The 12,526-nt window shown below is 39.6% G+C and overlaps 1 protein-coding gene across 4 annotated transcripts in view; it reads left to right on the plus strand.

The window, feature by feature from the left end:
* Positions 1 to 8,928, plus strand: part of LOC131245026 (uncharacterized) — a 33,742-nt gene extending 24,814 nt beyond the window's left edge. For all 4 annotated transcript variants that reach the window (XM_058244184.1, XM_058244185.1, XM_058244182.1 and 1 more), the window contains one exon: positions 8,610 to 8,928. In XM_058244184.1, the coding sequence (XP_058100167.1) occupies positions 8,610 to 8,804 (195 nt within the window). In that variant the 3' untranslated portion in view covers positions 8,805 to 8,928. The remainder of the gene's footprint in view (positions 1 to 8,609) is intronic.
* Positions 8,929 to 12,526: the final 3,598 nt, after the last annotated feature.

Below are 12,526 nucleotides of genomic sequence, written 5' to 3' on the forward strand. Positions count from 1 at the left end.
ACTTGAAGCCCAAGAAGTAGAGCTCCAAAAGGCGATTACCAGCTATGAATGCAGATCTATCATCAACATGAGTGACAGGTGCAGCCGAGGATGGATCAGTAACTCTCTAAACAAGAGAGTAGCCAACTGACAAAGAGGGGAAGGGCTCCATAGCTATGATCTAGCGACGAGTACTCTGACATTCTGAATTGAATCTAGAGAGAAACAACATGATTCGATTCTCCTCACGTTGTCGTCGGATGAGTTCATGATCTTGACTACAATTAGATGGGAGAGGATGGTACATATCTAGCTCATCCCACATACCACGTAAGACAATAAAGTACTCCTTCAGGCTTCTAGATTCTTGTTGAAACTTAGGTATGTCTGAAATCGACTTGTACACCCTAGATATATTACAATATTCAGAATACATGTCTCGGATAGTATCCCATATCTTCTTAGCCGACGTTAAAAACATAACAAAATTGTTAATGGTGCTCTCCATACTGTTTAGAAGCCAAGCCATGACCTGGTAATTTTCTTTAGTCTAGGTTTTAAATCTTTCGTCAGTTGAATCTGGAGGATTATCCAAGATATAAGAAAGGCGCTCCCTCCAAAAAAAAAGCTTGACGAATTGGGCCCATTGCAAGTAATTGTTTCCATTTAACTTGACAGTTATGATCAACAATGTGTGAGCATCGGAACGCCCCGTAAGGGCTCCGATAGAAAGTTTATCTTCCATACTTGGTCGAAAGAAGAGATGGAGAATGACCAGATATATATAAACCACATGAAGAATCCAAATCACACCAAAATGGCAAATACACCCAACTTTTAATGTATAGCCAACAGCCCACACAGCCCGAAAATCAAAACTTCCACATACCAAACCCAAAAAATTAGAGGAAGAATCATAAACATGCCTAAAAGGGTGCTAACACCAACCCCCAGCTGAGTTCACACAAAAAAGGAAGGAAATGGCAAAAACGCCATAATTGTACCCCAATCTTCCCCAAAAACCATGGAAAAATCAATCCCCATGCAAAAAACTCCCCACCCCCTGATCTTCCTCAGAAAAACTCATCCGATTGAAAGAAATCATAGAAAAACTTGAAATGGACCATTTCCAAAAAATACCTTAGGGGCTTCGAAACTCACCTTAATCTTGGTATAAAAAAATAAAAAAATAAAAAAAAATCCATAAAAATCACTATAATCCTTCTAAAATCAAGATCTACCAAACCATACACTTCATTTGCTACATGGTCGTACGGATAGTACAAAAGATGACGTCAGCTGTACGGAAGTTGACATCAGCAAGATGCAACAGCGACGAACAAAAGAGGCAAGCTGAATCCAAGCTCTGATACAAAGCTGAGTTAGATTTGAGAAGAAATCAGTAGGAAGAGTGGAAGGGAAGGTGTAGAAAGAGAGAAAAGAAGAAAAGGATTGTAAGGGCAATGAGTTGTGTATCCTCCTCTACACAACCCTCATATTATTTATAAATATGTACATGTGGTGCTTACAAAACATACATGCACTCAAATAAAGTATGGTGCTTCAAAAGAGCATACAAAACACACATGCACTCAAATAAAGACACAGTTCACAATTACATATATATCTCAATACTTATAACTATCCTTTATTTTCATTGGTATGCAGCGATCATAGAAACTCTAGTGGCACATCTCCAGTTCATCCACCTAGCTATACGTTCCCCTATACATGCAATTTTTCCCATGCAATACCTAATTGTTCCGTATCGCAAGGGTGCAATACATGTGTTGATAATGATATTGAAAACATTGGTTGTATACCTTTATCATAATTTGACGGACTGAACCACCTTGCAAGACTGGTGGATGTTTCTTTCTGATAATAAATGTTGTCCTTTTTGCCTCTCTAATTATGCAGTTGCATGATAATAATCCATCTAGCAGGATTGCTCCAATCCCTCTGGCTGAGGAATCTTTCAACTCATTTCTAACTGCTAAGTTTTTGGTGCCTTGATCAGCATCTTGGGAGCTTCAATAACAATACTGATCTTTCAAACAGCGTGTGAGTTATAGCTGTTGAAAGGGAAGAAGTGAACTAGAGTCATGAAGTTCGAGGCCATGGCATGGTCCCTTGGCCTTAAATCCCACAAAGAGCAGAAAAAGTCACATACCTTAACTGACATCCGCACTGAACTGACCTTCTGTTGTTTCCTTTGATGCCAACGAAAGTAAGCTTGTTGTAATCTTGCAAGGGAAAATTCCATATATCAGAGGCTAATGAGCAATCATGCATTGGGAATTCCTAAAAGCCCAAACCAGCTAGCAGGATGGAATAAAAACTCATTAAAGTCGACTTGAAAGTTTAAACTTGCTGAGCCTACTAGATTGGTCATTGGTCAAGAGTTATACTCGAGGGTGACGTCTATTGTGAGGTGGTTGAAAACGGGTGCGGCTTTGGTGGATCCCTGACTGTGGGGCCCAATATGATCTATGCGCATTACATCCACACCTTCCATCCATTTTGACAGCTCATTTTAGGGCATGATCACAAAATGAAGCAGATCCAAATCTTAGGTGGATCACACCACAAGAAACAGTGGTGATTGAATACCCACAAATTCTTGGGGTCCACCGGAATGTTTATTTGCCATCCAACCTGTTGATAAGGTCACAAAGACCTGGATGAAGGGACCACACAAATATCGGCTTGATCCAAAACTTTTGTGGCCTGCAAGAAATTTTTAATGGTTAATCACCACTCTTTCCTGTAGTGTGGTCCACCTGAGATTTGGATCTGCTTCATTTTTTGGATCATGCCCTAACATGAGCTGTCAAAACGGATGGACGGCGTGGATGTAAGGCACATACATCACAATGGGCCCCACAATCAGGGATTCGCTGAAGCTGCACCCATTGAAAACTCATCTAAGTGGTCTTTTTAGGATTCATTCCAGTAATTTGGACAGGTGAGAGCTTCTGTATATTTGTCCTCATCTATCAATTCCAGCATTTGCCTGTTGAATATCATATTCTTCTTAACAAACAATTTATCTACAGGAATATCATATGGATTGTGTTGTGATGTTCATTATTTTGCTGTTTGTTACAAGAAAGGCTAATTTTATTGGCAAAAGAAAAGGAAAAACAAAGGGAAGCAATTATGAGGCATCTCACCAGTACAAAAGTGTAAGCCTTCCAAGGTTCACAAATCTCTGAGGGCATATTTGTATTGGAGGCATGCTTGGTGTGGGATTGAAATTCTCAATCACTATGTAATGATTGTTTCCCAAGGCACTATGGAAACATGGATTTCATTTTTTAGAGGTATTGTTTTGATAACAAGCAAAATTCTCATATTCTCACAATGGTCATTTCATATTTTGTATATGAGAATCCAAACAACAAGTCACAGTTATTTGCTGACTAGCAGTATCTGGACCCTAACTACCGAAGTGTCATAAATATTAGGCATCTTGCTGGGGGGAAAGCTACATCTAGTACCAGACCAATGATTCAAGCAATATGCTTCATGTCTTCTTCTTCTTCTTCTTTCTCCTTCAAGTGTGGAAACTCTAGGACTTGAAGTAATAGGATTTATTCTCATAACAATAATAAAGTGAAATGTTCATGAAGGAAAAGAAAGTAGAGGATATGAGAGAGTACATGGTGGATATGGTTTTGGGAGAAGATATAAGATGGGGGATGTTATCCTTGATTTTGCTATGGCATACGATCTAGCTCTTATAAACATATACTAAAACAAAAAAAAAAAAGAAAAAAAAAGAAGAGATGAACATTAATTACTTTCAATAGTGGATCATGTATAAGCCAAATCGATTTCTTTTTACTTGGGAAACAAAACGATTAATATGTAAGGATCATGAGATTTACCAGGAGAGAGTCTGACTACACAACATAGGTAATGGTTATGGATGTTTGCATTAAGAGATGGAGGAAAGGGAGTGGAATTAATAGGTCTCCAAAAACTAGATGGTGGAATTTGAAAGGAGAAAAAACAATGTTATTTATAAACAAATTGATGGAAGTAGGAAAGTGGAATGTCAAGGAAGGAATAAATTTTATGTTGTGGAATGAGATGGTTGAATGTATTAGGAAAGTGACAAAAGATGTTTTAGGAGTATTTAGAGGGAAAAGCCAATCATATAAGGAAACTTGGTAGTGGAGAAAGTTATTCATGAGAAATGTTCATGTTTCAAAGCCTAGCAAGGGACTAGAAATTATGATAATTTTGAACAATTTAAAGATTGCTAGAGAGTGGTAAGTGAGGCTAAACATAAGGTGTGTGATGATCTTTACAATAAATTGGGATTAGGAGAAGGTGAGGAAGATGTCTTCAAACCTGCAAAAATGAGAGAGAGGAAGGGTCGGGACCTAGATGATGTTAGGTGCATTAAGAGTGATACCGATGGGAACTGGTGAAAGACAATGAGATCAATGGAAGGTAGAGAAACTATTTTCATAACTTGTTAAATGACAACCACTTTGAGAGCACAAGGATAGAAGAAACCATAAACTTAAATGTTGTCGAAGACCATAGATACTTTCATAGGATTAGGATATCTTAAGCAAAAGAAGCTTTAAGAAAGATGGAACACGGAAGGCCTTGGTCCAAACGGTTGACAAAGTTGTTTAACAAGATTGTAAGATCGAAGAAATTGCCAAATGAATGGAGGAAAAGTACCATGGTGCCTATTTATAATAATAAAGGAAACATGCAAAGTTGCAAAAGTATTGTGGGATTAAACTTATGAGCTGTAGTATGGAATTTGGGAGAGAACGATTGAGCATAGACTAAGGCATGGTACAAATGTATTAGAAAATTAATTTGGTTTCCTGCTTGGGAGGTCTACCACTGAAGTTATTTCCTACTAAGGCAACCGATGGAGATACATAGGGAGAGGAGGATCTCCACATGGTCTTTATTGACTTAGAGAAAGCATACGACAGGATCCCTAGAGAGTTAATTTGGTGGGTGTTGGTAAAGAAAGGACTTTCAAGAGGATATATTGACATGATTCAGGATATGAATGAGGGAACAGTAACCAATGCGAGGACCACTAGTGGAGAAAATTGAGTTCCCAATTACTGTAGGCTTGCACCACAGTCAACATTGAGCCCATACCTTTTTTGCATTGATAAGGAGGCATATGGGAGAAGAGATCCCATGGTGTATGTTGTTTGCAGATGACCTAGTTTGATTGACAACACGAGGGAGGTTATAAACGCAAAGCTTGGTTTATGGAGGGATGCTTTAAAATCGGGAGTTAATATTAATTGGACTAAAATAGACTACATGGAGTGCAATTTTAGTAATAGCTGGAGTGAAAACGAGGAAGTAGTTAAAATTGTTGACAAAAAAAGTTTCCTAAAATGACCACTTTTGATACCTTGGGTTAATAATTCATGAGAGTGGAGAGATTGAGGAGGCTGTTGCTAATAGTATTCAAGCTAGATGGAAAAAAAAAATGGAGATGTGCCTCTAGAGTTTTATGTGATCATCATATACCACTCAAACTGAAAGGGAAATTTTATAGGATAGTTATAAGACCAGCCATGCTTTATGGCACTGAATGTTGGGAAGGAACAACATGTTCATAGGATGAGTGCAGCTGAAATGAGTATGCTGAGATGAATGAGTGGCAAAGATGAGGAAGGGTAAAATTAGAGAGGAACCTATTCAAGGTAACTTTAGGAGCAGCGCCAATAGATAACAAAATGAGTGGAAGTAGACTTCAAGGATTTGGTCATGTGCAACAGAGACTAGGAACCGCACAGGTTAGGAGTGAGTTGATAAAAGTTTCAAGGCTTTAAAAGGGCAAGGGGAAGGCCCAAAAAGACATCAATGGAGGTAATAAGAAAAGACTTGATGACCTATGGTCTAATTGAAGATTTGGCCCTTGATAGAGTGGAATGGCGAAACTGAATTCATGTAGCCAATCCCAATTAATTGGGATAAGGTGAAGATGATGATGATGATGAATAAAGTGAAATATGTTGACATTTTTTTTAATGAATATTACCGAATCGAAAATAAATGTCCAATAACTAGTTGATCGGTTGATTCAATAAGAAATGGTAGCTGGCGCTTGATTTTGATGGTACCATCCAACTGAATCCAATTCAATTGTTTACTCAATGAGTGGATATTAAAGTTCATATTCAACCAATTCTTTTTCAAACTATCAAGTAGATGAATAAGAATCATAAGAAAGTGTTTCATTTTTCTATCATGATAAACTGTCTCGTACATATTATCTATTGAATTCAAACCTAAACTCTATTCATGATTCATTTCTATCTTATTGGCCGTTGTTCCTTATTTCAGCATCCTTGTTGTAGGATATCGATTTCCACCTACTCTTGTTTTATACCTTTTCAAGGATGAGTTCTGCCTATTTTCATATCTAGGATTCACATATACAACATATCATTGTCAAGAGTCAATTTCTTATTATTAAGATATTTAGATTGTGGTTGGGAGAGGGCAGGGGGTTATGAAAGAGTATAATAATAATGTATTTGGATGCATTTGCTGCATTAAATACCATGGTTTAATAATGAACCGTTCTAATTTGTTGATAGTTCATAATATTAGTTGATAATTTTGTGAAAGATTCTTGTGGAAGGTTTCATTCATGCCTAATCATGTCAAGTAGACCTTGAGATAATTCTTAAATCATGAGTTGTTGGTAATGACTTGTGTCACAAACAGAGACTAAAGCATGTGTTGGATGTAAAGCTGGTGTTAAAGAGTACAAATTGACTTATTGTACTCAGTTATATGAAACCAAAGATGCTGATATCCTGGCAGCATTCCAAGTAGCTACTCAACCCAGAGTTTCACCTAAGAAGCCGGAACTGTGGTAGCTGCCGAATCTTCTATTAGTACATGGACAATTGTGTGGACCGATGGACTACTAGCTTGACTATTACAAAGAATGATGCTATCACATCGAGCCCACTCCTGGGGAGGAAAATCACTGTATTGCTTTTGTAGCTTACCCTTTAGACATTTTTAAAGAAGTTTTTGTGAATAAAATGTTTACTTCCAAAATGCTAATGAGGCGAAATCTACTATTTTTTTGCTATCGAAACAAGACAAAATCTCACGTAAATGGACAATATCCACTATTTTTCCAATCCCACACCAAGGATTCCTCCAGTACAAACATGCCCTATGCTATTACAAGCAAAAGATTTAGCCCATGTGACCACAAACAATTTACCTCTCCTAGCACGTCTTCGTATTTGTCTTTCCTTTTTGCCCAAAATTCAAATAGACTAGAAACCAGCTAATAAAACTTGCCTTTGGGTTCCACTACCCTTCAGGCGAGGCGAAAAAAGAAAAGAAAAAGAAGAGCTAATTGAAGGAGGCGTGATTGAAGACAAATGAAAAGGGCCCAAAGATCCTTCCATAGGCAGCTTTAGTAAAGATACAATGTGAGAATAAATGGTTGACGAACTCTGCATCCTACCAACTGTTAGGGTTGTGTGCCCTAGAAGGCCAATGTGAAGCTTGTCCATGGACGTGTATCTTGACAATTGATATTGATGATATGGCCGTAGATCATGATGACCGTGGACACCATAATTAATGTGGGTTTACCCCAAGCATGGGAAACCATGGGTCAAAAGAGAGTTTCCTCCATTGACCTTGGGAACTTAAGTTTGGGCATAACTCGTGTTCCATGGATCCTAGTACCCTGTTAGTCAGTCCATGACCACCACACAGGCTTTACAATGAAGTTGTGGTTATTCTTATATGGTTATCCTGTGCGAGGGGACCAATGACAAGTCGGGATGGAAGGTCTCCACCATTGGGCTCAACAACAAGTCAGTGCCTTTGCCCCACCCCACATAGGAGTGCAAGTAATTCATGAAGATCTTGTTATTGGACCCATTGGATACTTACATTGGAAGATCAATTTAATTATCTAAACCAGGAGTCCCATCATGCCTGGACTAGATCGATTTGTGTATGTGACAGCTTTGACTAATCCTTAGACCTGAGGACATATGGTGCCTTCAAGTTACTCGTGTAATGTGTTGGCTCGCCTTACGTAGTCAACTGCAGTGCCTTATATGTTGGTGTGGTTGGGTGGATGCATTAGGATACGATTGAGGTCCATATGATCCAACAAGGGGATTCACTAGTTACCTAGGAACACTTTATGGCTTAGATCTTGTTGATCAGACCATCCATCAAGTAGTTTTTAAATTAGGCCCGTCACTCAAAAGGTTTTAAGGCTTTATTAATTGTTTTAAACTGTTAATCTTTTGTTTTGACCATTCAAAATGGTTTAATCTGACTTAATGGTATTCCAATGGTTGAGATCTTGTGGTCTGCTATATGGTTTGCATTGGAATTGAATAGAGGCTGGATGACCATGATCAGTGGAGGGATTTGTTCAATTTGGGTACATGGATAAGGCACGATCATAGGCTCTAGATGTGGTTGGGTTCCTATTTGCTTCAGATCTTAATATAGCTTCTTCTTTTCTTCTTTTTTTTTTTTTTTTTTCTCTCTCCTTTTTTTTTTTTCCTGACTTGGTATTATCGACTCCCTTACCTGGGTCCTGCTGCTATTGATATGATTGTTGTCAGCAGGTGCCAGTTGCTGCTGCCGTATATTATGAAGACATGTATGTAAACTTCAAACTAGCGATGGAGACATCTGCTGAGATTGCAGGGCTCAGGCTATGGGTAACGAATGAGTTCATGCATTCTGGGTTGCGTGACGGAGGAGGTCAAGTTTTGGATCAGCTGCTGGGTATGCTCAAAGGAAGGAAGCCATTGTTTTAATGGTGTGCTGGTGTAGTCATTTTCTCTATCTGATCGTCTCCTGACATTGTCAATCTCTTCCCTGTTACAGTTATAATTCACATTTCATTGGGGAACTAGTTCAAGATAATCTTTTAGAGTCTGAGTCTTATTCTTCATTAGAAAACATGTATCTTGCTGACATGCAGGATTTCACGAATCTGGGCCCTGTGGTTTGGTGATCCAAACAGTTGATCTGATGGATACTAATGTAGATAAGGTACACCCACCAATTCTCATAGGTTGACCTTCAAATATGACACGAAAAGAAGACAACAAGACAGCAACAAGATTTTCAGGGTGCGGGCAAGCTATCAGGTCAATGATTTACATTGCCACATCCATGGGGATGCTTGCATGTGAACAGAATTATCCATTTTCTGAAGAGCAGGACCCTTGGCCCTAGCTCCCATCTTCTTAGTATTATGATATATTGGATTTCTCTTCGTGTCAAGTTCATTTACTGGCAATTACTGTGGTTCAACTTGATTGCTTTTGCCAACTTTTAAACGAAGGAACACCTAGCATCTTGAAGCCACATGGTTGTGTGCAAGTCCGAACATCAGGTGGATCTGCTGCATGGAACCCTTGGTCCACCTGATGATGGTAACAGTATGATATTCGGGCTGGGCATCTTCACTGTGAGTCCTAACCTGATTCATAACTTGGACGTGGCACAAGTTGATCCGTATATAAGAGCAGCTACAGGGGTGTAGAACTAGCAACACTTTGTTTTTCATTAGTAACTCCAAACCTAAAGCTGCTTGTGTTCGGGTGCTTGAATTTGGTGTTGAGTTCTTCACATCTTTGACGAATGGTGTTATCTCAGTCTTCATACGTGTCCAATGTTTGGTGTTATTGTAGATGGATTACAGACTGAGAAGTCAATGTGATTGGATGATTCAAGCCACAGCTTTTGACAGTTGAACATGGTACTATAAACCACTTCCATTTTAATACTGAATGGTGCTAACACAATTGGGACTGTTTTATTTATGGAAAATTTAACAAAAACCCACCTAGGTATATTTTCATTCCTGTCTAGAAGTAGCGCCTACCATGGGGTATCTTTATTTTGAATCAGACTTTCTATATCTCCATTTTTACCCATCTTAAAAGATTGACAAGGTGCCTTACATTGCTCGCCAAACTATTTTTATAAGATACTTGTAGACAGGCTGTTGGATTTAGGTCATGTTTCAACGATCCAAACTATTTTTATGATGGGCCTCATGTGGATGAGTAATGCTCAAAAATTACCCTCATATTGAAAATTTTAATCCTTAAATCATTTAACACTTCATTTGAATATGGAGGACCTCAATTAACTTTTGCTTTGTGAGCCATTTAACCGGAGTTCAAAATCTTCTGCCTTGAAGATTTTTCTGGCAGCCACCATCAGCTCTGATGTTGTCAGATCAATGGTTGGGTTGCCAAACATGACCCAGATCCTATGTTTATAATCCTGACGTATCTTAAGCGCAGTATATGGAACTATTGCGGCAAATGTTTGATTATAGACTGTTGAGGGTTGCTAAGTCCGCAGCTTTCTTTAGATCCAAGTAGTTCATCAAGTGGGTCCCATTATCTAGATGGTGAGAACCATTATTTTAACCGTAGTACAGAAGATCAGCTGTAAAAAAAACTCACATGGACCACACCTACGGGACAATGTAAAATTGTTTGCAAAACCTTTTCAGCTTCACACGGTCTGGCCCGAGTTATTTATCATGGTGATACAGCACATGGCAACCCACATGCAAAAACCTATGGTCAGCATTACATTCCCACTGTTCCATGTGGTGTGACTAATCTGAGGCGAATTTTTTTCTTTTTTAAAAATAATCTCAGGAGCTAATATCGAGTGATGGACCTGATGAACGGAGTGGGGTTTAAACTTAAAACATGGTCGGCCCGCAGACTGAAGGCATTTCATGGGGTGTGTAAAACTAGCGCTGTTGAGGACTCTGATCCCTTGCCCCCTTTCTCTATCACTTCTTCCACATGTCTAGCACTTGCCATACCCCTAGTGATGTTGGACGGCATCGAGCAGTCTTTTATGGTGAGGGTTTTTTTTTTTTTTGACAAAAACAGGTACGAGGGGTACTTATAGAATGAGTTTTCAGGTTCTCTGCTGGGAGTTCTTTTGGTAATTTTCCCCTTTTATTAGTGTTATTTACTTGTGTCTTGATTCTATCCATCTATGAACAATGCTACCGACTTTGGACAATTTAGATTTAGGTAGATGCCATGCGGTTGGTGGGTCATTGCCATTCAGACAAGTCCTGCGTTTCCCTTCTAGCAAGTAGGGGGCCATGGTTGCGGTGATCCAGACGTGGCCACCAAAAAGAGATACAGCAACAGCCTGCAATCGGGTCCAAGATTGGTTCCTAGGATCATGAAATCTGGGAAGCTTTTAGGCATTGTCCATTTGCAGTGGACGCACCAGACCAGGAACCAGTATTAGTGAGCTGTTGAGAAAGTGAAACCCGACTATACTGTCAGAGAGCCTCAAGTGAAGGAACCTTTAATTCCTTCGACATATTTATCAATAAGCCCAAGCCAAGAGGCAAATTGCCAGCCTCCGTTTGACTGATGCGTTATAATACAATGCTCAGGCTGAGCGTGGGATTTCAGCTTGTAATAGCTGAGACCGGTGTTTTAACTTTTAATTATTGACAATATCAGCCGGTGTTTTAAATATCAACAATATCAGCTGATATATCTCAGGATATATCTTGTATCCCACCTGTAGGGGTACACATTTAACCGGTAGAACCGTGGAACCGGATCGGAACCGTTGGATTGGTCCAGTTTGGTCCGGTTCTAAACAGCACCGGTTCCGGCTCCAGTTCCAAAATTGCAAGAACTGTTGGATACGGTTCGGTTCCGGTTTACGGGCATGTAGAACCGAACCGAACCATCGACCCGAACCGTGGAGCCGATCTGTTGAACCATGGCCCAGAACCATGGATCTGAACCTTGGATCCAAGCCGTTAATCCCAACCAGATACACGTGTGCAAAATCTAAGCCAGTCAGGTGTTCCCCACTATTTGGCCGCATTTTCTCGAAAAAAAAAACTCTGTAACAATCTTGTGCACCTCACGTGCACAATAAATATGGATAATTGGCCAATCTCATCCCAACCACCCATTTGTTTCGTGACAGGTGGGTCCCACACGATAGCCAGATGTTCATGGCTTTTCAGACAAAACAGCTACAGACTGGAGCGTCCCGTGAACGAATCCGATCAATCATGTGTGCCTCATTTCCACATGTGAGTTTCTCGAGTGCACTTAATGTGCGTGTGAGTTTAAAGTTCCAATAAAGGCCTTTCAAAATTCAAACCACAAACCCATTTACGCAGGGAGGGAACTCAAAATTACACAGAGAAGATGTAAAGTAACCATCAGATCTCTCGCATGTTTTCTATGTTAGCACGTGTGTGAGCATTCAAATAGCAAAAGTACGCCCAAGCGGGTGTATTTCTTGGATCAGCAGGTCCAATCTCATATTCCCCAAGTTATTTTTCCTCTCTAGCAATTCCAGTACAGAGTTCTAATGCTACCCGCAATGTCTCTCCCCCCTAATCTCCACCTAATGTTCTCAGTGTTGTTGACTCCACGCTAACCCATGGCACGCCAATCAGGCCTCCTCAACGTCAACCTACTGATGAGCAACAACTACGCCTGATTTCACCCTC

Source organism: Magnolia sinica, chromosome 5 (assembly GCF_029962835.1).
Source record: "Magnolia sinica isolate HGM2019 chromosome 5, MsV1, whole genome shotgun sequence".
Classification (NCBI taxonomy): Eukaryota; Viridiplantae; Streptophyta; class Magnoliopsida; order Magnoliales; family Magnoliaceae; genus Magnolia; species Magnolia sinica.